Source organism: Triticum aestivum, chromosome 7D, assembly GCF_018294505.1.
Source record: "Triticum aestivum cultivar Chinese Spring chromosome 7D, IWGSC CS RefSeq v2.1, whole genome shotgun sequence".
NCBI classification, from domain to species: Eukaryota; Viridiplantae; Streptophyta; class Magnoliopsida; order Poales; family Poaceae; genus Triticum; species Triticum aestivum.
The window spans coordinates 217,036,123-217,062,058 of record NC_057814.1 but is presented as its reverse complement, the minus strand read 5'-3'; the positions used below and the strand labels follow the sequence as shown (position 1 = coordinate 217,062,058).

The 25,936-nt window shown below is 48.6% G+C and overlaps 1 protein-coding gene and 1 pseudogene across 2 annotated transcripts; both read left to right on the top strand.

Moving 5' to 3' along the window:
• Positions 1-12,478: 12,478 nt before the first annotated feature.
• On the top strand, positions 12,479-16,542 carry LOC123171046 (uncharacterized; annotated as a pseudogene).
• A 5,398-nt stretch (positions 16,543-21,940) lies between these two features.
• Positions 21,941-24,068, top strand: LOC123165820 (protein CUP-SHAPED COTYLEDON 3). Of its 2 annotated transcripts, XM_044583553.1 has the most exons (3): positions 21,941-22,607; positions 22,968-23,060; positions 23,424-24,068. In XM_044583553.1, the coding sequence occupies exons 1-3, from the start codon at positions 22,080-22,082 to the stop codon at positions 23,901-23,903; spliced, it is 1,101 nt and encodes a 366-aa protein (XP_044439488.1). In that variant the 5' UTR covers positions 21,941-22,079; the 3' UTR covers positions 23,904-24,068. The 2 variants fall into 2 exon arrangements, with proteins under 2 accessions (XP_044439488.1, XP_044439489.1); XM_044583554.1 differs by lacking the exon at positions 22,968-23,060 and having other exon boundaries at positions 21,944-22,607.
• Positions 24,069-25,936: the final 1,868 nt, after the last annotated feature.

The window sequence follows — 25,936 nt, the reverse complement described above, 5'->3', positions numbered from 1 at the left end:
CTTCAGGCACCTGCAGCTCCGTCCAATCGTTGATGAAATCCACCAATGCTTGAGATTTGATAGCAGTGCGTGGCACGTACTTTAGACCATGAGGCCCAAGTTCTATGGCCCACTTAGCAACTCTTCCTGTGGCTTCTCTGTTTTGAATGATATCTCCTAGGGGAGTAGAACTAACCACAGTGATAGGATGGCCCCGGAAATAATGCTTAAGCTTCCGGCTTTCCATGAACACCCCATAAACAAGCTTCTGCCAATGTGGATACCGTTGCTTGGACTCAATGAGTACTTCGCTGACGTAGTAAACCGGCCGCTGAACCGGATGTTCCTTACCCGCTTCCTTACGCTCCACCACCACAGCCACACTGACGGCTCGTGTGTTAGCGGCTACATACAACAATAAAGGCTCCTTATTGACAGGAGCAGCAAGGACTGGCGGCTTAGCTAGCTGTCTTTTCAAATCCTCAAAAGCAGCATTAGCAGCATCATTCCAGACAAAGTCATCTGTTTTCTTCATCATCTGATATAGTGGCATGGCCTTTTCGCCCAACCGGCTTATAAACCGACTCAAAGCAGCGATGCGACCCGCCAGACGCTGGACGTCATTTATGCACGCCGGCTTAGCCAGAGAGGTGATTGCCTTGATCTTCTCCGGGTTAGCTTCAATGCCTCTGTGAGAAACCAGAAAACCCAAGAGCTTACCTGCAGGAACACCAAAAACACACTTGGCCGGATTAAGCATCATCATGTAGACCCGGAGATTATCAAAGGTCTCTTTCAGATCATCTATCAAGGTTTCCTTCTCTCTGGATTTTACCACAATATCATCCACATAAGCATGAACGTTGCGCCCAATCTGATTATGGAGACAATTCTGCACGCACCGCTGGTAAGTCGCCTGTGCACTCTTGAGCCCAAAAGGCATGGACACATAACAGAAGGCTCCAAAGGGAGTGATGAACGCCGTCTTCTCTTGGTCCTTAACTGCCATTTTGATCTGATGGTATCCAGAGTAAGCATCCAAAAAACTTAAACGCTCACAACTCGCCGTAGCATCAATAATTTGATCAATACGTGGGAGAGCAAAAGGATCAGCCGGACAAGCCTTGTTTAAATCCATATAATCCACACACATACGCCAGGTGCCATTCTTCTTGAGCACGAGCACCGGGTTAGCTAACCATTCTGGATGAAAGACTTCAACGATGAACCTGGCCGCCAAGAGCCGGGCTACGTCCTCACCAATGGCTTTCCGCCTCTCCTCATTAAACCGCCGGAGGAATTGCCTGACTGTCTTAAACTTCAGATCAATATTGAGAGTGTGCTCAGCGAGTTCTCTTGGTACACCCGGCATGTCAGAAGGTTTCCATGCAAAGATGTCCCAGTTCTCACGGATGAACTCGATGAGCACACTTTCCTATTTAGGATCCAGATTGGCACTGATGCTGAACTGCTTAGATGAGTCACCTGGAACAAAGTCAACAAGTTTAGTCTCATCGGCCGACTTAAATTTCATTACCGGCTCATGCTCCGTGGTTGGCTTTTTCAAAGACGTCATATCTGCCGGGTCAACATTATCCTTGTAAAACTTCAACTCCTCTGTCGCACAAACAGATTCAGCGTAAGCAGCGTCACCTTCCTCACACTCCAAGGCTATCTCTCGGCTGCCATGAACCATAATGGTCCCATTGTGACCCGGCATCTTGAGCTGCAAATACATGTAACACGGCCGTGCCATGAACTTGGCGTAAGTCGGCCGCCCAAATAAAGCATGGTACGGGCTTCTTATTTTAACCACCTCAAAAGTCAGTTTTTCCGCCCTGTAGTTGTACTCATCTCCAAAGGCTACTTCCAGCTCGATCTTACCGACTGGATACGCCGACTTACCGGGCACCACACGATGGAAGACAGTGTTGGAGTGGTTGAGGTTTTTATCAGTCAACCCCATACGACGGAAGGTCTCATAATAGAGGATGTTGATGCTACTGCCTCCGTCCATGAGCACTTTAGTGAATTTATACCCCCGACCTGAGGAGCCACCACCAAGGCCAGGTGACCCGGATTATCAACCCGGGGAGGGTGATCTTCCCTAATCCATACAATAGGCTGCTCAGACCATCTTAAATAGCGTGGAACCGCCGGCTCAACAGCATTTACAGCCCTCTTATGAAGCTTCTGGTCTCGCTTGCACAGACTGGTAGTAAACACATGATACTGTCCACTATTGAGCTGCTTTGGATTGGTCTGGTATCCCCCCTGCTGCTGCTGATTACCCTGGCCAGGTTGCTGATTAAAACCTCCTTGATTACCTTGAAAATTCTGAGAATTGGAATTTGAGCCGCCGCCCGGGCCATGAAAGCCGCCGCCGCCTGAGCCGCCGCCCTGCCCATTGTTGCCATTAAAAGCGTTGGAATTTTTGAAGGCTTTCATGATTGCGAAGTATTTCCATAGATGAGTGGCCGGCTTCTCCCTAGAGCCATGCCTTGGACAGGGCTCATTCAACAATTGCTCAAGCGTCGGGCCTGACCCGCCGGATCGGGGAGGTGGTCTCCCCTTACGTCGGTGGTTGTTACCCTGCGCATTGGTGTTGGCCACAAACTCCATACTGCCATCGGCCTTACGTTTGTTGCCTCCCTGGTTTGCTGGGTTATGCTGAGGGCCCTTGCCGTTGCCATTATTCTTTCCCTTCCCTGTCCTTTCATCATCGGACGTGGGATCCTTGGTACTATCAGAGTCGGCGTACTTGACCAGAGCCGTCATCAGCGTACCCATATCATTGCAATCGCGCTTGTGCCGCCCGAGCTTCATCTTCAGGGGCGCAAAACGACAATTTTGCTCCAACATTAAGACTGCAGAACTGGCATCCATCTTATCAGACGAATGTATTATATCTTTGACCCGGCGTACCCAATGGGTTGTAGACTCGCCCTCTTGCTGCTTGCAGTTTAGTCAAATCCACAATTGACATAGACTGCCTACATGTATGTTTGAAGTTTTCGATGGACCGGGCTTTTAGCTCTGCCCACGACCCGATAGAATTAGGCGGCAGTCCTTTCAACCAAGTGCGGGCAGTCCCATCCAACATCATGGTGAAGTATTTGGCCATTGCCGCTACGCTGACCTCCAGCAACTCCATAGCCATCTCGTAGCTCTCGATCCATGCTCCGGGTTGTAAATCAGCCGTGTAATTAGGTACCTTCCTAGGTCCTTTGAAATCCTTGGGCAGACGTTCATTACGGAGAGCCGGCACCAGACAAGGGACACCTAAGGTCCTCGTAGGTATGCTCGCCTCGATAGAAGCTGTCGGATAAACCAGGAGGGGCTGGTAAGCTGTCAGCTGAGCCGCCTGCTCCGCCTCTTGTCGTGCTTTGTCTTGGTCGACCGCGTTAAAGGCTCCATTATGTGCCGGGCCGTGGCCAGCTGGCAAGTCACGACGCCGGACGTTGCTTGAGCCGGTCGCTGAAACCATGTGTCTGCTATAACTCGGGCTCCGGCTTGGACGAGGGGTTGAATGAATCCTGTCCCGGCTATATGAATATGCCTCCTGTTGCGCCAGAGCCGTCTGAAGAAGTTCTCTGACCCAGCGGGTTTCGACCGCCGTCGGAGAGTCGCCCTCAATTGGGAGAGCCGCCAGTCGCGCCGCTGCAGCGATCATGTTTTCCAATGGGTTGGCATAATGACCCGGTGGTATCGGCACATATTGAGGCGGGGTAGTGTTCACACGGGGAGGCCCCATCACTTGCGGCTGAACCGGTGTTCCAGCCCCGGGTGCCGTGATTTCTAGCGGGTTACTGGGCCCTGCACCAGGCGTGTTGAAGAGGTTTCGAGGATCGTAAACCGGAGGGAGTCGGGATTGAGCCTTCTGATGCCTCCTTCTCATGATCTCATTGGATGCGTTCTGATCCATCGTGAGCCGGAAAGACTGCGCCTGAATCAACTGCGTCTGGGCGTCGAGAGCCACCCGTTCTGCAGCCATCCTGATCCCTTCCGCTGCTAGATCTTCCTTGGCTCGTGCTATATCCAGCTTTAACTGTGCCACCTCCGCATCATGTTGAGCTTGATCCGCCGGGACGACCGTGGCGGTTAGCAGGGCAGTCATCTTATCCGTAAGATCCATCAGCACTTGAGCCGGCGAGTGTGCAGGGCCTCCTGCCCCAGCGGTGGAGTATTGCACAGGTTGCGTGCCGGCCATGAAGATTCCAACCCGGCTTGGCGGCTCAAAAGGGTCCGGAATACTGTCGCCCTCGGAACACCCCCCGAGCCTGCCGTCTTGAAGTTGATACAATGAGTTCGTGTCACCCGTGGATGATTCATCAGAGCAGATGGCCGTCTCATCGCTAGATCTAGATCCTTCAGAGAGTCCTCCGTGGATGCATCCCACGAAAGCACGTTTCAAGGCGGGCGGAGTCCGGGCGGGTCTTGCACGTTGAGCCGTCTCGATGAGGTCGGTGCCGATGTCCGACTCAGGGCCCGGCTCACCGATCTTGCCAATGAACACGTGGATTCCGCCGAAGGGGACCCGGTACCCGTACTCGATTGAGCCGGCGTCGGGGCCCCAGCCCGCGTCGTTGATGTAGAGCTTGCCGCGACGACTCTTGGTCATCCGGCCCACAGCGTATCCCTTGAGCCCTTTGAAGCTGCCCTTCAAGAACTCAAATCCACCAATGCGCTGGCCCCACGGTGGGCGCCAACTGTCATGGAATTGTCACGGCAGATGTCCTCATGCAAGGACTTAGTCGTGGAGCCATCGCAGCTAGGAAGCTTAAAGGGGTTAAACGGGACAAAGGACACGAAGGTTATACTGGTTCGGCCCCTTACGGTGAAGGTAAAAGCCTACTCCAGTTGAGGTGGAATTACTTGGGGTTTCGATGACCAGGGAGCTAAACCGCTATGCCTGGCTATCGATCTGATGTTGCTTGTCCTGAACCGCCGCCGGGTCGTCCCTTTATATAGAAAGGTTAACGCCCAGCGGTTCTCAGAATCCCGGCCGGCTCATAAACTGTGTCCGGCTTGGACTCTTAACTATTCTTGCCTTACACTACAAGTCATGCCACAACGGCGGTTTACCACTACGGGCCTTAAGTCGCCTCTGGGCCTTGGACCTATTACTAAACCGCCATCCTTAACCTGTCCTCGGGCTTCTGAATGAAGAGCTGTCGCAACGTAACCCGGCCCATCTTGGGCGGGTTACACCAGTAGCTATATCCTCAACGGACACCGTAATCCTTTAAAGTTTGCCTCATCCATAAGAGTTGTGCACAGCAACTCCCGGCCGCCACATACTCTGCTTCGGTGGACGAGAGAGACACACAACTTTGCTTTTTAGAAGACCAACTTACCAAAGAGCAACCAAGAAATTGGCACCCTCCGGAAGTGGACTTCCTATCCACTTTGTCTCCCGCCCAATCGGAGTCCGAATAACCTACAAGCTTGAAGTTTGCTCCTCTTGGGTACCATAAGCCAAAGTTTGGGGTATGAGCCAAATATCGAAAGATTCGCTTGACCGCCACAAACTGGCTTTCCTTAGGTGCGGCTTGAAACCGTGCACAAATTCCCACACTCAACATGATATCCGGTCTAGATGCACAAAGGTAAAGCAAGGATCCAATCATGGAGTGATATACCTTTTGGTCCACCGCTTTACCATTGTGATCAATGTCAAGTTGGCACTTGGTGGGCATTGGAGTGGAAGCCGGCTTGACATCACTTAGCTTGAATCTCTTTAGCATGTCTTGAGTGTATTTGGCTTGGTTGATGAAGGTTCCTTCTCTTCTTTGTTTGATTTCGAATCCGAGAAAGAACTTCAACTCTCCCATCATAGACATCTTGAACTTTGAGGTCATGAGAGCGGCAAATTCTTCATTGAAGTCTTTGTTAGGGGAACCAAAAATAATATCATCAACATATAGTTGGCACACAAACAACTCCCCTTTGACCTTCTTAGTAAAAAGAGTGGGGTCGATTTTCCCGATTTCGAATCCACGATATTGTAACAACTCCGTAAGATGCTCATACCATGCACATGGGGCTTGTTTAAGGCCATAGAGCGCCTTGTGGAGTTGATACACATGATCGGGGAAATAGGGATCTTCGAACCCGGGGAGTTGTTTGACATACACCAACTCATTTATGGGACCATTAAGAAAAGCACTCTTCACATCCATTTGTTGCAACGTGAAATTATGATGAGAAGCATAAGCAATCAACAAACGAATAGATTCAAGGCGAGCGACGGGGGCAAAGGTTTCACCGTAGTCGATACCCTCGACTTGGGAGTAGCCTTGTGCCACCAAACGAGCCTTGTTGCGAACAATGATCCCATGAGCATCTTGCTTGTTCTTGAATATCCACTTGGTTCCAATGACATTATGGTTCCCGGTTGGCCTTGGCACTAATTTCCACACTTGGTTATGTTCGAAGTTGTTGAGTTCTTCATGCATGGCATTGAGCCAATCCGGGTCCTCGAACGCTTCATAAACCTTTTGGGGTTCGACACAAGAAACAAACGCATGGTGTTCACAATAGTTTGCTAATTGTCTACGAGTGCTTACCCCCTTTCTTAGGCTTCCAACCACATTCTCCATGAGATGACCTTTGGTGGTGAGCTTGGAAGCGATCTTAGCGGCACGACGCTCCAATTCCTCCTCGGAAGTGAAACGAGGAGGGGTTACTTGATCATCTTGAGCGTCGTCTTGAGCTTGTCCTTGATCTTGAACTTGCTCGAGGGGGAGAACTTGACCTTGGGCATCATTTGGTGGATCACCACCATCTTGAGGTTGATCTTGCCCTTGATCTTGTTCATGAGGTTGAGGGCCTTCACTTTGTTCTTCGGAAGCGTGTGGGTCTTGGGTTGGTGATGGCTCCACTTGAGTGGAGCATTGTCCTTCTCCTTCGGCCACAAGGGGTTCCTCAATGGGTAGGATATAACCAACACCTATTCTTCTTATGGCTTGGGGAGGAATTTCATCACCTACATCACAAGTACCACTTTGCTCCACTTGGGAGCCGTTATTCTCATCAAACTCCACGTTACACGTCTCCTCAATAAGTCCCGTGGACTTATTGAGAACACGGTAAGCATGGGAGTTTGTAGCATAACCAACAAATATGCCCTCATGAGCTCCAGACTCAAATTTAGACAAACGAACACCTTTCTTGAGAATGAAACACTTACACCCGAACACCCGAAAGTACTTGAGGTTGGGCTTGTTACCGGTGAGTATCTCATATGGAGTCTTGTTCAAGCCTTTGCGGAGATAGAGCCGATTTGAAGCATGACACGCGGTGTTGATGGCTTCGGCCCAAAAGTTGTATGGAGACTTGAACTCCGCCATCATGGTCCTTGCCGCATCCATCAACGTCCGGTTCTTCCTCTCCGCAACACCATTTTGTTGAGGGGTGTAAGGTGCGGAATATTGATGCTTGATCCCCTCATCACTAAGAAACTCATCCAAGGTGTAGTTTTTGAACTTGGTGCCGTTGTCACTTCTTATTGTCAAGATCTTTGCATTGTGTTGACGTTTGGCTTCATTTGCAAAGTCAATGACGGTTTGTTGGGTCTCACTCTTCCTCTTGAAGAAATACACCCAACTGTATCTTGAATAGTCATCCACAATTACCAAGCAATACTTTCTACCCCCAAGACTATCAAAGGATGGAGGCCCAAAGAGATCCAAATGAAGGAGCTCCAAAGGCCTCTTCGAGTAAATGAGAGTCGTGGGAGGGTGAGCCTTCTCATGAAGCTTTCCTTTGATACAAGCACTGCAAGCACGATCTTTAGCAAAACTAACGTTCGTTAGTCCACGGACATGGTCCCCCTTGAGAAGACTTTGCAAAGATCTCATATTGACATGGGCTAAATGGCGATGCCAAAGCCATCCCACGTCAACTTTAGCCATTAGGCATGTCGCGGTCTTAGTGGGTCGCTCCGAAAAGTTAATCACATAGAGACCGTTCTCGACATGCCCAACAAAGGCTACTTTAAGAGTCTTGCTCCACAAGAGGGCCACGGTATCAATATCAAAGAAAGTGGCAAAGCCCATGGTAGCAAGTTGACGAACGGAAAGTAAATTGTATGCAAGGGACTCAACTAGCATGACCTTCTCGATCGTGAGATCATGAGAAATGACAACTTTGCCGAGTCCCAATACCTTAGAAGACGAGGCATCACCCCACTCGACATTGGTGGGCATAGCTGGAATCTTGTGCACGTCCACCACCAAGTCCTTGCTTCCGGTCATATGATTTGTAGCTCCACTATCGAGCAACCATGATCCCCCACCGGAAGCAAACACCTACAAGAGATCAATGCTTGGTTTTAGGTACCCATTTTGTAATGGGTCCTTTGATGTTAGTAACAAGGGTCTTAGGAACCCAAATGGACCATTCAATATACTCATGAGGAGAACCAACAAATTTGGCATAAACATGCCCATCACTTGCACGGCATAACACATAAGAAGGATTAAAGTCGCCGGCTTTGTTGGATGGGGTGGTATTGCCCTTCTTGACACCGTCACCCTTCGCATTGTTCTTCTTCTCCTTGGAAGCACCCTCTCCCTCCTTCACAAAAGTTTGCTTGAGAGGAGGAGGTCGTTTGGTCTTGTCATTCTTCTTCTTGTTCTTGGGCTTGGGTGCGAACCCAATCCCCTCCTTGGCCACAACTTCCTTTTGGTTTCTCAAAAGGTCGTTGAGGTTCTTCTCACCTTGTATGCATGACACAAGGCCTCTCTCAAGTTGCTCCTTCAACTTAGCATTCTCCTCAACAAGATGCACATGCTCACAACAAGGGTTAGTAGCATTTGCATTATCAATTAACACCATATGAGGAAAGGTGGCTTTCTCCTTAGTTAGCTTTACTTGGAGTTGATCATGAGACTCCTTGAGGCTAGCATGAACGCCCTTCAAGACTTTGTGAGCCTTGTCGAGAATGTAAAACTCCTCCTTAAGTGTAGCAAGATCAACCCCAAGTTTTGCCTTCTCGGAGTTTAGCACACGAGACACAACAAGAGCATGATCAAGATCTTTCTTTAACTTAGCATGATCATCGTTGTATGACTCCTCAAGAGCCAAACGAAGACCACGCTCTTCGTCAAGAGCATTGGAAAGATCCGAAATATCATCGGCATAGTCACGATTATGCCCCTCCATCTTAGAGATGGTATCTTCGTGAGCCTCGATCATGTCATTGGCTTCACCAAGTTGTTCCAAGAGAGCAACGAAGTGCTTCTTGGATTTACCCTTGAGTTTACCCATAAAGATCTCAAACTCATTTTCCTCCACATTTGTCCCCTCATGTTCATCAATGTTATTCGTCGAAGAAGGATGATTAATGATGGTAGTTTTGATGTTGGAGGTTACCTTATTGGTGGCTTTAGCCATGAGGCACTTGGCGGTGATGTTCTCATTGGGTGAGTCGAAGAGAGACACCCGTGGAGTCTTCGCAATGGCAACGGAGGCCATGGCAACCGACTCACCATCTTCATCATCGTCATCATCCTCATTGTACTCTTCTTGTACCACCAATGCCTTGGGAGGAGTCTTCTTGGTGAAGTTGCTCTTGTTGGGGAACGACTTGGCCTTGTCCTTTCTAATGAGCTTGCCACCATTGTCTTCCCTCTTCTCGTAAGGGCACTCCGCAACAAAGTGGCTCACATTGCCACAATTGAAGCAAGTCCTCACTCGTTGCTTGCCCTTTGCGCCACTTGAATTGCTCTTGTTGAAGTTTGGCCTTGTGTTCTTCTTGCTCCAAAATTGCCTTGAAGCAAGAGACATGTGTTCATGATAGGCATACTTCGTATCTTCGAGGTTGCCCTCCTCTTCTTCCTCTTCATCCTCTTCCTCCATACTAACCTTGGCCTTTAGAGCAAGGTTGGGCTTCTTTACTCTTTGAGAGCGAAGAACCGCATTGTCGGCGGTCTTGTCCAAGATGCTCATAGCAACAAACTCATCCAACACTTCACTTGATGACAAGGTGTGGAAGTCCGGCCTTTGACGAATTACAGAGGACATGGCATTGTGGTAGGGCATCATTGCCTTGAGGAATTTGCGCTTGATCCAATTGTCATCCGTGTCCTTACTTCCATGATCTCGGAGAGAGACCGCGAGTTTGGTTACTCTCCGAAAAAGCTCACGAGGTTCTTCATCTTCTTTCATTGCAAACTCGTCGGCTTCATCTTGCACCACTTCATAGTTGGAGCGTTGAATGCTTGCGCTTCCCCGATAGAGGGAAACAACTTGGAGCCAAGCATCTTTGGCCACGGTGTAAGGCCGGAGATGAGGAAGATCTTCGGGTGGGATTGCTTCTTGGATGATGAAGAGAGCATTCTCATTGAATTGATGATCCACAACTTCTCTAGGAGTGAAGTTACTTCGGTCATGCGGATAAAAACCTTCTTCAATGATTCTCCAAAGGTTAGTGTTCACATGATTTAAATGACGCTTAAAACGATAGACCCAAGAATCAAAATCTACATTCTTCTCAATCTTAGGGGCCGGGCCGGCATGATTCAAATGAGTGGAAGGGAGCGGTCCACCATAGACAGGTGGAGGTTCCACATGGGCAAAGATGCCGGTCCCATTTTTACCACTAGAAGAAGGAGCTTTCTCGCTAGTAGCTTCCCCCTTGTCGGAGGTAGCATCCGTCACCTTGTTAGGGGGATCACCCACTTTCAACGGTGCGGTGGTAAGTTTAAGCCCTTCTAAGAATTTATTAAACATGCTTTCGACCTCGGTCGTCATGGAGGTTTTCAATGTGTCCAACGCCACATTGAATTCCTCACGAGACACCGCGGTTCCCCCATCTCCCGTAGACGAGACCGGATTCACACCGGAGTGCTCCTCCACACCGTCTACGACGTCAACCATACTCTTTGGACGGTAAAGTCCTTAATAAAGATACGAGGCTCTGATACCAATTGAAAGGATCGATATAGTTGACTAGAGGGGGGGTGAATAGGCAACTAACAATTTTTAGCTTTTCTTTACCAAATTAAACTTTTGCATCAAAATAGGTTGTCTAGATATGCAACTAAGTGAGCAACCTATATGATGAAATGACAACAAGCATGCAAGCAAATAAGAGATATAACACGAGTAAACTTGCGAAAGTAAAGGAACGAGATAACCAAGAGTGGAGCCGGTGAAGACGAGGATGTGTTACCGAAGTTCCTTCCTTTTGAGGGGAAGTACGTCTCCGTTGGAGCGGTGTGGAGGCACAATGCTCCCCAAGAAGCCACTAGGGCCATCGTATTCTCCTCACGCCCTCACACAATGCGAGATGCCGTGATTCCACTATTGGTGCCCTTGAAGGCGGCGACCGAACCTTTACAAACAAGGTTGGGGCAATCTCCACAACTTAATTGGAGGCTCCCAACGACACCACAAAGCTTCACCACAATGGACTATGGCTCCGTGGTGACCTCAACCATCTAGGGTGCTCAAACACCCAAGAGTAACAAGATCCGCTAGGGATAAGTGGGGGGAATCAAATTTCTCTTGGTGGAAGTGTAGATCGGGGCCTTCTCAACCAATCCCGAGCAAATCAACAAGTTTGATTGGCTAGGGAGAGAGATCGGGCGAAAATGGAGCTTGGAGCAACAATGGAGCTTTTGGGGGGAGAGATGGTTCAACTTTGGGGAAGAAGACCTCCTTATATAGTGGGGGGAACAATCCAACCGTTACCCCCCACACCAGCCCCGCAGAGAGCGGTACTACCGCAGGAGGCAGCGGTACTACCGCTGATCACAGCGGTACTACCGCTCCCCCGGGCGGTACTACCGCTGGGCCCAGAGCGGTACTACCGCGGTGGTCAGGGCGGTACTACCGCATACGAGCGGTACTACGGCCCCCACTGCCACGGCTAGTACCGTAAAACCCGACACGAAAAAAGACCCCTCGAATCGAGGCGGTACTAGCACGAGACCGCAGCGGTACTACGGCTGGGGGCTACCAGCGGTACTACCGCTCTAGAGCGGTACTACCGCTTGTAGCCATAAGCGGTACTACCGCTCCGGCCCGCGGTACTACCGCTGGGACCAGAGAGGGCACACTGAGAAGGGGAACGAGCCCATCATAGAAGCGGAAAGGCTCGGAGGGGGGCAAAGGATGTGAACGTGATGATTCCGCCCTAGCCCTTCCAAAGCGGACCCCCTCTTGATAGTACGGTGATCCCTATGAAACTAGTCCACCAAACTAATTCGAAAGGACTACACCGTCTTCGCTTCAAGCTCCGAGGGGAGGGAATCGTCTCGTGCCAAAAGGATGAATCTCTGAAAACACTCAATGCACACGATTAGTCCGCAAAAGCATTGTCATCAATCACCAAAACATCTTAGGGATAAATATGCCCCTACAAGAGGGATGCTAGACAGAAAGTGGAAGCAGATTTGGCAGTGGTCATTAGGAAAATGCAAATGCTGGAGGAGGAGAATGTCAGACAAAAGCCCTCAAATCCCAAGATGACAAAAAAATCCAGGAAATGATGGTAGAAAGGAAAAAGCTAATGGAACTTGTCAATCAGCAACAGGGGATGATAGCCAAATGTGTGGAGAAAATTGAGAAGTGGGAGGAAAGAGAGAGAGAGATGGATGACATTGCTGCAAAAGAAATAGAGAATATGGAAGAAGAAAACAAGGAAGAGGACAATAAGATTGGTGACAGTGATGCTTATGTGGAGCCAGTGGATTATGGTGCTAGCCAAGAATCTGTAGACTCCTTTGCAGCCAGATTGGGGATAAATGCTGAAGATCAAAAAGAAGAAACTGACGTGGATAATAGCTTAGAAGACCCTCTCCGAAGATGTGGCAGGCTAGCTGGCAAACAAGATGCAAAGATTGAGGACCTGGCAAAGCAAAGAGCCGCTGACAAAAACAACTATGGTAAGGAAAATGATGAGGAGGTTAATAACCCCTCTCTTTTATTCATGGCTGACAAAATTGGCATAGATCTAGGATGTTCTATTGATATGATCAACCAAAATCTTGAAGTTATTGAGAAAATGGAGCAAAGTAGAAGATATTTTTTACTTTCCAATTTAAAACAAAAAGAGGGAGTGACAGTGCAAAATGAGACTGTTCTCATTGACACTGGAGATCTCTCCTTGAAAGACATATGCTCAGATGATGGCCACTCAGATGCAAAGATGGAGATGGACTATTATGCCCACTTAAAAAACATCTTTGGTACTGGGGAAAAAACTACCACAGGATCCCCTGGACTTACAGGTGGAAAATTTGTGGTTTATATTGGAGAGATGAAAGGAAAAAAGGGAAGAAAAAATGAAAGGGTTAATTTGGAATGTTAGGGGCATAGGATCTGACTCAAAAAAAAATCCTTTATTAGATCTAATATATGTGATAGAAGAATTGATTTTGTGGGGTTACAAGAAACTATTAAAAATGACTTCTCCAAAAATGAGTTGAACAACCTTAGTGGAGGAAGAAATTTTGACTGGCATTGGATACAACCTAGAGGGAGAGCAGGGGGACCCTAGTTGGAGTGAATAAAGACACTCTAGAAGTTATTCATGTGGAGAAAGGGGTTTATTTCATTAGAACTCTATTACATGACAAAAAAGCCAAATTTGACTGGAATCTGATCATTGTATATGGTGATGCTCAGGAGGTGGGTAAAGCTGCTTATATGGCAGAAATATCCAGAGTTTATCAAAACAATGCCTCTATCCCATGTTTGATGGGAGGAGACTTTAATGTAATAAGGAAATCTACAGACACAAATAAACCTCGGGGGTATAACCACTGGAGTTTTGTTTTCAATGCTATCATTGAGCAGGCTAGGTTGAGAGAGCTTCCTCTCAATGGGAGAAAATATACTTGGGCTAATAACCAGCCAGAACCTACTTATGAAAAGCTAGATAAAGTTCTTATCTGCCCAGATTGGGAGGACCATTATCCCCTGACAGAGGTATATGCTCTAGAGAGAGAGCTATCAGATCATACTCCCCTGATCATTGATACAGGGGGAAATACCTATACACCACCTATATTTAGATTTGAAAATTCCTGGATGTTGAGGGACGGTTTCAAAGAATTTGTGGTTAATATTTGGACAACACATTATCATGGTGATACCATGGAGCAGTGGCAGAGAAGAATGAGAACGTTTAGACAGAAAGTAAGAGGTTGGATTCTTAATTCTGATGCTTGGTATAGGAAAATTAAAAAGGAGATCTTGATGAAATTAGATGCTATAGATAAGAAGGCTAAGATTATGGGCCTCTCTGCTTTGGACAGGGAAGAACAAAAAGATTTAAGGGCACAGCTCCACAGATTATTAAAACAGGAAGAAATGAAATGGTTACAGAGATACAAAGACAAGGAAATTAAAGATGGAGATTGTAATACAAAATACTACCATGCTAAGGTAAATGGTAGGAGGAGAAAAAACAGAATTCTCTCTCTAGAGCAAGAGGAAGGAGTGATAGAAGGAGAGGAAAATCTTATTAAATATATTACTGATTTTTACAAAAAATTGTTTGGTCAACCAGACTCATCTCCAATCCAACTTAATGATTTGGGGGGGGGGGGCGAATCAATAACTAGGGAACAATCTGAGGAGCTGATCAAACCTTTTTTGATGGAAGAAATCCAGGAGGTGGTTTTTGGGATGGAAAAGAATAAAAGCCCTAGCCCTGATGGATTACTAGTGGACTTCTACCAACATTTTTGGGATACTGTCAAATGGGATTTGATGAAACTCCTTAATGAATTCCATGAAGGGAAACTAGATATATCTAGGCTCAATTATGGGATCATAACCTTGGTCCCAAAAACTGATGAGGCTAAACAGATACAAAGATTTACCCATATGCTTATTGAATGTTAGCTTTAAGATCATCACTAAAGTCTTGATGAATAGGTTGGGCAAGGTCATAAAACCTATAATCCTTCCTACTCAGACTGCTTTTATCAAAGGGCGATACATCATGGAGGGGATTGTGATCCTCCATGAAGCTCTGAATTCTATTCACCATCAAAAGCAGAGTGTTGTGTTGTTTAAAGTTGACTTTGAGAAAGCATATGACAAAATTAAATGGCCATTTGTATACAAAATGCTTAAAATGAAACAGTTCCCTGACAAATGGTGTGACATGGTCATGCACACCATGGTGGGTGGGTAGGTAGGTATTAAAGTGAATGACAAGATTGGCCCTTACTTCAAAACTTATAAGGGTTTGAGGCAGGGGATTCTATGTCACCACTTCTGTTTGATATAGCTGCAGACGCCTTGGCATTAATTTTAGATAAAGCCAAGCTTGCAGGCTATGTCAAGGGAGTCCTGACTGAACTTGGAGATAATGGGGTTAACATGCTGCAATATGCAGATGACACCATTTTCCTTCTGGATGATGATGAGGAGAGTGCTAGAAATCTTAAATTCATCCTCACAGCATTTGAGCAAATGTCTGGTCTGACTATCAATTTCCACAAAAGTGAGGTATACTTGTTTGTAGAGGCTAAAAACAAAGGTGAGACTTACCAAGAAATCTTTACTTGTAACAAAGAAGAGGTCCCATTTAAGTATTTGGGACTGCCTTTTACAAATGTGAGATTAGGGAATAAATTCTGGAAGAATATGACTGAAAAAATAGAAAAGAGATGTGCTTGCTGGCAAGGAAGACTTCTAAATATGGCGGGGCAAGTAACTTTAGTCCAGGCGTGCTGGACAAAAATGCCTATGTATATGATATCCTTCTACCCCCTTCCAGTAGGGATTAGGAAGAAGGCTGATTTATTCAGGGCTAGACTAGTCTGGCAGGAAAGTGAGGATAAGAAGAAATACCATCTAGTTAATTGGAAAACATGCTGTTTACCGAAGGAATTAGGTGGCATGGGTATTCTGAACCTGGATTGTATGAATAAAGCTTTGCTGGCTAAGTGGCTATGGAAGCTAGAGACAGAAGATGGAATATGGGCCAAAATTCTTTTAAATAAATATGTCAAAGGAAAATGTATTTCTGGAATTAAAAAGAAACCTGGAGACTCTCATTTTTGGGGAGCTCTGATGCAGATCAAAGACATTTACTATAAAAATGTCAAGAAAAAATTAGGAGATGGACTAAATACTAGGTTTTGGGAAGATTGGTGGGTAGGATCAAAACCATTGAAAGAGGCATACCCTACCCTATATGGGATCAATCTGAATCATGACATCTCAGTGGCCCAGGCCATTAACATGAGATGGGAGTGGTTTGAATTTAGAAGAAATTTATCTGCAGACAAAAGAGCTCTGTGGGAGAGTTTGAAAAGTAGATGTGGAGAGGTGAGAATGTATGAAGGCAAAGATCAGCCGTTATGGATGCTGACAGCCAATAGGCAATTCACTGTGAAATCACTGTATCAGCAGCTGATTAGAACAAACGTGGGTTTCCCGCAGAAATTTCTCTGGAAGGTCAAAACCCCGGCGAAAATGAAGATGTTTCTGTGGTTGATTGCTAGGAAAAGTATACTAACCAGGGACAACCTTGCAAAAAAGGGTGGAAAGGGGATAAAAGACGTGTTTTCTGTGGCCAGGATGAAACAATAGATCATCTTTTCTTTTCCTGCTCCGCTGCAAGATTGCTCTGGAGCTTGATAAAATGTTCATTCAATCTAAAAACAACTCCAGGGGGGTTGATGATTGTCTGGGCGCATGGATCGGGAGATTCAAAAAAGAGGATAAAAAATTAGTGTTGGTTGGAATGTCAGCAATTCTGTGGGCTATTTGAAAATGTCGAAATGATATAATTTTTCGAGATAAATTGATCAATGATCCCATGAAGCTGGTTAAACTAACCTGCAACTGGATTATGGATTGGTCTATTGTGCAAAAAAAAACCAAGACAACTTACTGATGCTGGGGGCAAGGCTAATCGAGCAAGTAGCAAATGAGGTCTACAAAGCGTCGCAGGGGTGGAGAGCTGGGGTTCGATGACTGATGAACTGAAGTTTCGCTCCCTGGTGGCAGCTTGATTTTACCTTCCTTATGTGATTTGCTGGAGGCTGCGCCCTCTCTTAAAATGGGTCGTCTGTGACCCTTTCCCTGCGTAGGATCTTAAAACTTATTCGATGTTTTTATTTTGGTTTGCCTTGAAGGTCGGGTAGTTATTAAAATAGGTTACACGTCTGTAGTCTGAACTGGATTTGGTGATGGTTTCGTTAATGAAATCGGAGGGGCCACCCCCTCTTTTGCTCAAAAAAAAATATGTTCATGTGCTAGCTAGCTCTTCAATCAATATCTATAGCTAATCGATAGCATATGTATTCCGTACGATTTGAAGTGTGCACGCTCAGGTGCATGCTGCTATTAGTATAGGCCCTGACCATGCACGTACGTACGTACGATGCATATTAACTGAGGTCGGCACGCCTCCGGATCGATCAACTCACGAGAGATATAGGACAGTTTTTTGCATGCGCACGCCGTCGCCGTCAAATCCGCCACGTTACGAACAAAACAATTGCTAGAGGAGGACAAGTGATAGCCAGGACAAGGGCCTTACAAAATTGCAATACTTGACCAACGAGTAGGTTTCTTTGGGAGAAAACCAGGCGTCCTACTAGCACATTGTTGAACTATACAAATAGTAGGAACAACCTTGCTAAGTCTCAGTCAACACGAAGTTTCAGTGGATGCATTATATCCATGAGATCTTACATTAAAATTCGTCTAAAACTTTGGATACCGATAAGTACCACACATGTGGGCGTTAGGGGTTTGCCCACACATTTTGTGTGGTGTATAAGAGGAACAGCCCACACACCTACGTGTGGGCAAAACAAGTAATGCCCATACTTTTTTTTCCCTCCCGATCCTTCTCACACGCGTGCGTGTGGGCGAAATAGATAACGCCCACACGCCCCGTACGGCAGGCCTCGTACCTTGTGGTCCCGCACACCCCGTGTACAGTCACCATGCGTCCCGCAGTTGCCATGGTCCAGACCCTCGTCCATGTTCGTTCAAGTGCAGTTGCCATGTCGCTGAACTTCGGTTGCCATGTCGGACAACTACAGTTGCCATGGTTGCTCAACTGCAGTTGCCATGTATGATCTGGTCTACTGCAGTTGCCATAATTTCAAAACTTTAGGAGTTGCCACCCACTAACACTAGGCAGTTGCCATGTAGCACTACAAAAAGGCATGGCAAAAAACATGTTCGGGTAAAAGAGAGAGTTGCCATGTGCTCACAAGCACGCTAGGGCAGTTGCCATGTAAAAAGAAAGAGTTGCCATCTGCTTACGTGCACGTTAGGGCAGTTGTTATGTACCATGCAAAAACACATGGCAACTCGGGGTAAAAGAGAGTTGTCATCTGCTTACAAGCAAAGCTAGAGCAATTGCCATGTACCCTGCAGAAACACATGGCAACTATCAGCTTTGGGTGTGGGTGAGGAGACGGGCGTGTGGGCAAAGTGATAAACGCCCACACACCAGCCCCCTCTGCGTGCGTGAAACTGATGTGTGGGCGAATTGCTAAACGCCCACACACCAGCCCCCGTATGGTGAAAAAGGACGTGTGGGCGACCAGATGAATGCCCACACACCAGCTTAGTCATACGTGGCACATAAAAACCGCTAGAACGCGCCAAGATTCGTGCAGAATTGGTTGGACAAGGATCCATGCGTGTGAGCGAGTTGCCAGACGCCCACACATGTGGGCGTTAGACTTTTCAAAAACTTTTTCTTCATTTTTTTCGAAAACTAACGCCCACATGTGTGACATCTTGCACATCGTCCACACGCCTTCATCATCACTCATTTTGCCATGTATAAATAGATGACATCAGCAGAAATCTTTTTGGTTTTCGGTTTAAAAATGTTTTATCTCCTAATTAAAAAATCGAATTAAGAATTCGTTTTCACCATTAAATCCGTCGCGACGAGATCTTCAAAACTAGACCCCATGTTGATATGTTTCGACAAAATTCTTTTTGCCCAAAAGTTGCCATGATGTTTACACTATAGTTGCCATAGTGCTTAAACTAAAGTTGCCATGTAGCAATTTTAGTTTGTAGAGCATGACAATTTTAGTTTTTTTATGATGGCAATTCCAGTACTTTGACCATAAAAAATATTTGTTGTATGAACCATGGCAATTTTAAGTGCATGTATCATGGCAATTTTAGTTTATGGTTCATGGCAAGTCTAGTTTCTTAATTCCCCTTTTTATAATATGTCAAAATTTACTTTGAAATGTAGACGAAAATAGCTGAAATATATCATGGCAATTCATGTGCAATAGACATGGCAACTTTTAACCGTAAAAAAATTTGTCGAAATATATTGATATGAGATCTAGTTTCGAAGATCTCATCTTGAGGGATTTAATGGTGAAAACGGATGTTCAATCGAATTTTTCATTTAAGAGATAAATATTTTAAAGACGGAAATCCAAAAAGATTTCCACATGCATGCATGCAGTGACGTAACGCGCTCTGTATGTTATAGAACGTGTGGGCAGGTTTGGCTCACATCACACGTGTGGGCGTTAGCGTTGTCCTTTTTTTTCTCTTGCATGTTGTATCACTTGATTAAGACTTGGTTAAATCTCAATCGACCGAGACCTAGCAACACACACGAAACAATGGCGTGCGCACGATGGAATTAGTCCTGTGAAAATGGATGCAAGGGCCGGCGTTTGAACACGCCATGCTAGAAGCCTACAAGGGGCTTTTTCGTGGGTTGTTCCAAAATCTTCCTTGCCTGTATACGCACAGTGGAGGTAGTACGTGCATGGTACCCTGAAATAAGTACACGGCAACAGTGGCAGGAACTTGTGTAACTTCACCATCTGCCTGGAATTAATACTACTCGTACTACTATCGACCTGTAGGTACACGATCTTTTGCCTTACATATCGATGCATGCATGCGGAGTGTATGTGTTCCCATAGTATGTAACGCGTTTGTAATGGACGCCGGTACGTATACGATAATTCTAAACACACGGACGTTTACGGGGCCATTACGGGGTCTCTCTTCTAACTAATCTCTGCCCCCCTGATTTTCAGGCGGGGGTGGGCTCCTTTACCTGATTTGATCCAATCAGAAGATCCCATGCAAGCCTCTTCGTTGATCCCGTAATACCCCGTCCGTATGTGTAGCATTGCTCATACGTGTATATGCACGCTTGTGATGTACTAAGTCTAGCTAGCTAGTTGCGGATGATGGCTTTAGTTGGGAATTAACATTACGCACCAAGTACTCCTTTCTGGTGAAGTGGTACCGGTGGGTCGCGGCTCCCCCTTCCTAGGGTTCCGCCCGCGCCGCCGCCGGCTCCCCCGTCACGGGTAGCCGCAGCCGCGGACGGCGCCCGCCGCTGCTAGCCCTCTCCTTCCCCAACCACCTCCCTTCCCCCCTCCCCCACCTCCCTCCACCGTACCCCCGCGTCGCCTCCCCGAGTGAGGCTACCGGAGGCTTCCTTCCCGCCCTCTCCAGCGCCTCCCCTTCCCTTCTCCCTCTCCCGCCGCCGCCGGCCTGGACCACCGGGCCTTGCTCGCGTGGTGCCGGCGGCGACGGCCCCGTCCTTTCCCCCCGCGCAGCGCCACGGCTCGGGAGGCTGGCGGCGGCGTACTTCGGCGGCAGCGGATCCAGCGGCGGCGTGGCACCTTCGGTGGCGCGGTGCCGGGTGGCGAGGTGGCGGCGGGGCGTCGCGGTGGCTGGCGGCGGTGGCCTCCCGGCCCAGATCTGGGCCCTTTTGGGCCCCATCTGGGTCTGGGCGGGCCTGGCCGGAGCTCCTCTGCGACGTCTCCGGCGGACGGCAGGGCGACTCGTGCGGGGGGTGACGGCGACGACGGCTAGTGTACTGCAGTGCGGTGACGGGGGCTTCACGAGCCCGCCTCGGGCTCGGCCGGGCCTATCTGGGCCTTCGGCGCGGGGGCGAAACATGGTTTCGCGGGGGAGCTGGAGCCGGCACAACGCCGGTCGTGGCCATGGGCCACTTCTCCGCCTCCCCTTTCCCCGGGTCGATTTGGTCGCGGCTGCCTGGTTTGCCCCTATTGCTACGTCCGTCCGGTTCCCGCCACGGACGGTGGAGGTTGTCCCCACCCGCGTGGCTGCTATTGCTGCCGCCCCTCGTTCCCGGTTGCCTTCTCTGTTCCCTCCGGTCTCGCTTCGTTTGCCACGGGGAGACGGCGATGGGGACTGCACGGCCGTGGTGGCGCATGTTGGTGGGCGGCGTGTTTGGTGGCGCACGATGGATCGTCTAGAGTCGTGGGTGGTCGGTGGAAAAGGAGAAATCCTTGTCGGCTTGTCCGGCACCGACGCGGTGACGTCTGTGGGCGCCGCCGTGCCTTCCTGAAGGGCGTCGGGTTTGCCCCTTCCCCCGCAATCCTCTGCGTACTAGGGAAAAGCCTAGGACTTGTCCGGGCAGCAGCGTCGTCGGCGGCGCGATTCTTCTTGAAGGTGTTGCTTGGTATGCGGCGGTCCAGAGTGCTTGGAATGTGGTGGAATTCTCCATTGGACGCAGCGGTTGTGGGTCTTCATCGTTTTCGTTGATCCGTCGCTGTTTGCATTTGTTTCTTTTTTGTTTTCTCTTTCGTTTCTTTTGGGTATGAATGTGCTGCTTTCGTCTCAGCACCTATCGTTGGTTATATCGAAGTTGGAAGTTGGTTGCTTTGTAATATAAAGCGAGGAAAACCCTTTTTCTTTGGATGGCTCTAGTTTGCGAGAAGGTTTTAGCCTTCACGGCCCCCTTAAGCTCCATCAAGTTTCCTCTTCGGGCCCATTCCAGGTGCATGTTCACCCTTCACCATCCTTTAATCTTTCCTCCGGTAGCTCATTTCACCCCTCATCTTCGTCTACACCTAGCTAGCTAGGTAGCGACACTGTGGGATAAAGCAATACCAATACAGGCGGTGAGAGAGAGGGGCGTGGGTAGGGGCTTTGGGCTAAGCACAAACACTGTTGTCTCTCTACGTTTCCGTGCTCGACTATATAGACCCTCCATTGGCCTTGCATCCACACACACCACACCACCATAGCCAGGAGCAACCCATTTCACACTAACTCGCTCGCCGTGCCACAACTTGCTTCACCTAGCTCGTAGAGAGTGTGAGAGCGACCGTTGAAGGGCCGGCGAACCGCGCATGCACCAGCACCAGCACCAACCGGCGGCGGCCATGGGCGACGCGCTGTGGGAGCTGATCGGGGAGGAGATGGCGGCGGCGGAGGCGGCCGCCGGGGAGCACGGCCTGCCCCCGGGCTTCCGCTTCCACCCCACCGACGAGGAGCTCGTGACCTTCTACCTCGCCGCCAAGGTCTTCAACGGCGCGTGCTGCGGCGGCGTGGACATCGCGGAGGTGGACCTGAACCGGTGCGAGCCGTGGGACCTCCCGGAGGCGGCCAGGATGGGGGAGCGGGAGTGGTACTTCTTCAGCCTCCGCGACCGCAAGTACCCCACGGGCCTCCGCACCAACCGCGCCACTGGCGCCGGCTACTGGAAGGCCACCGGCAAGGACCGCGAGGTGCTCAACGCCGCCACGGGCTCCCTCCTCGGCATGAAGAAGACGCTGGTCTTCTACAGGGGCCGCGCCCCCCGCGGCGAGAAGACCAAGTGGGTCCTCCACGAGTACCGCCTCGACGGCGACTTCGGCGCCGGCCGCCGCTCCTGCAAGGTGCGCACTGATCCAGTAGTTAGTTGCCCGCTATTATTGCTCCATCCGTGAACATTTTGTTACTACTCTTTTGGCTAAATACATTCTCTAGCTTCTAGTCACTGTGTGAGCTCGTCGTTGAAACATCAACAGTTGAGTCGTCAAGAACAAGTTACACGTTAGCAGAAGTGGATGCAGACATGATGATTCATTGAATGCAGCATGCGTGTGCTTGCATTGCATGCATACATAAGGTGACATATGCATGCAGATTGATTTGGAATATATGCTTATTATACTTGTAGCCTAGTACACTTTTGTTCATTCATTCGATGCTGGTGCCTGGTAGTATCATAAGCATGACGATGATGCTTTACACAGGGGTTCGTTTCTGCTCAAAAATCTAGTTGCAGATTTGCACTGACACCGGATGCATCTGAGCTAGCTAGCGATATGAGTATACACCATGTACTGGTACGTGTTTGTTCCCTTCTCAGGGCATGTACTTTGCATGCATGGCTCGAGGATCTCCAAATCGTCCTACTGCAGACCGACAAATCTTCCATTGATATCTCCCTGTGCCATATGCTTATAAAAAAAGGGGCCATTTCGCCCATGAAGCATAAAATGTGCTCTCCGCTTGCAGAAGTTCATGAATAAATATATAGATATAGATAGATATATAGATTCTCTACAGCATTTCTGTCCTAGCTAGATCACAATCCATGCAAAAGAGAATATTATATTGATCTACCTTTTTTTCTGTATATGTTGATTCGTACATATATTTGTGAGCGATGTTTTGAACTTATATTGTCCATGATATACTTTTTGCAGGAGGAATGGGTGGTGTGCAGGATCTTCCACAAGGCGGTAGACCCGTACAGCAAGATGATGGAGATGAGAAACCCCTACTGCTACTTCCCCATGAGCCCCCACCACCCCAGCTTCTTCCAGGACGCACCTCCTGTCCCCTTCCCAAACCCTAGTCAGCTCATCCCCTTCCACCATGACCTCCCAAACCTGCAGTCCTCCCCACTAATGCAGAGCCAGGGCCAGGCCAAGAACACAAGCGGCAACAATGGCGGCTTCCCAGCAGCAGCTTGCGTCCAGGAGCAGCCAAACAGCAGCTGCAACCAAGCATATTTCCCTTTCCCTCCCTTCGCCTCCATCGTCAATGGCAAGGCAGGCCCACCGGCGCAGCCCAGGGTCAACGGCGGTCCACAGGAGCCACCGCCGACCTGGCTGGACGCTTGCCTGCAGCACAGCGCCTTCATGTACGAGATGGGCCCACCTGCAGCCACCAGGGGCGCATGATCCGGGTCACTTGTTTCCTAGGGCTACCCTCGCATCTCGATCGATCGTTATGTTGCAGCTTTTGATTATTGATTAGTCAAGTTGCGAGTGTGATCGACATTTAGACAAGCACTTGTAATTGTTTTCCCCTTGTTCTCCGATTAATCCTCTAGTTTCCGTAGCTTATGATCATATGTAGTGCTTTGCTTGCTTGTGCATAGGATCATTGGAGTAGTAGGAGACTAGCTAGCACTGGACTACTAATCTCGTGATCCATGCATGTACTCACATGCAATATGGTCCTATCTAGTTTTAATCTATGTGTAATGAAGATCATCTCCTTGTGGATTTGCTTTTCACATGCACGATAATATGTACTGTATGTGGCACTAGCAGTGTCGATGAGTCCTTATAAACTTGTAGTGACGGCTTCTCATGCTCAAAAGTAAATAATTGTAGTGCAGTAGCCACTCCTACATTCTCTCGAAATATGCTCTCGCTCTGCGACTCCTACAATAACTTGATGTTAAAAAAAAAGATAGATGCCCTCTTTTGCCGGAAGAGAACTATTAAAAATGGTTGTATACAACATCATTCAGCTCCCACAACTAGGTGTGGAGTTGCATTTTTTGCATTCAGCTCATATGTATCAAGATGTGCGGTACACATTCCTTGTTGTGTAGTGGATTCGGTTCCTGACATGAGATCTGCACATACAACTCTCTCATTGCACGGATGAGCCAACCACATGCACATGTATGCGTCCCTACAACCAGAACTCGAGATACTGGCACTACTACAATTTGAGGCGAACAAAAGAAGAAAAAGCAGCGGTGATGGACGGGTGGATGTGATCTAGGTCAGAGATGGACATGCAGTGCATGCAGCGGTGCACGCAGAGACGCTAGCGCCGGGGCCGGCCGGGCGGTGGACCTTGCGACGTGACGGGCTCACAGCCTCACAGGGCAGTAGGAGGAGTGATGATGCGTGCGTGGAAGAAGGTAGTATTTGGCGAAATCTCACCCCCGTCGCGTTTGCTTTGATTTGCGTTGCTCCTCTGTGAATGAATGAATAAATACGTCCTGCCTTTCCTGCTGTGCATCATGACGTGGGCGGCGTCGCCGGGATGGGATGGGATGCCCCGACGTCACTCCGGCCTGGTCGGCCTCCGCGGAAGCAGCCAGCCGGCGAGGACGACCTTTCCCCGGCCGCTGCAACGCGTCGCTCGCCGCTCGCTCGCATCGCATCTCTCGCTTCGCCACAAAAGTCAAGCTGCTACACACTGTCTAGCTGCTGCTCCTGCGAGCTCTTAATTAATCCACTTTTTAAAAAAAATGCCCAGGAGCAACTAGGACCAGAGTAGTTTTTTTTTTTGAGCGGGTAGGACTAGAGCAGTTGTACTGTACGTGATCGACACAAACTAGGTCACCGCCGGCCATCGCCGGGAGAAAGGCCGAGCGATCGGTTTGAATTCACGGTGCAGTAAGCGGTACAGTGATCGATCAAACAAACTCATTAAAGCATGGTGACGAGACGTGTAGATAAATTGCTTTTGCATTTTTCTGATCTGGTTCGAGTATTTTTGTTGTAGTTTCGTAGGTACGTACAGTGGTGGCCGGTGGAGCGGGGAGGCCGGCAATGGGGAAGAACATTGAATGCGGCGATCGGTCGATCGGCGCACTGGCATGGCTTGGCCTTCTTGTCAAATAGCTGTCGTCTCCGCCCGGACAGACGATCTCTGGTTAGGGAATAGGAGGAGGGACTGCCCATCGGCTCCGGCCGGTCGGCCGTCGATCCATCCACCGACATGTCGCTCGCTGCCCGTTTCGCCGCCCATCACTAGCTACGCTAGCAACTCTGTGCTGCGCATGGCGAACGACCGATCGATTCCGTATGCAGTACCATCCACTGCTCAACGGTGGACTGTAGCTGTAGAAAGTTGGTTACGACTTACGACCAAAAGCTAGTAACAGAGATTGATCACTGTGTGTATCGCATCGAGATCTATGCGAAAAGCAGGGCCGTATGTCAGCAGGTGCAACCGGAGAGGTTGA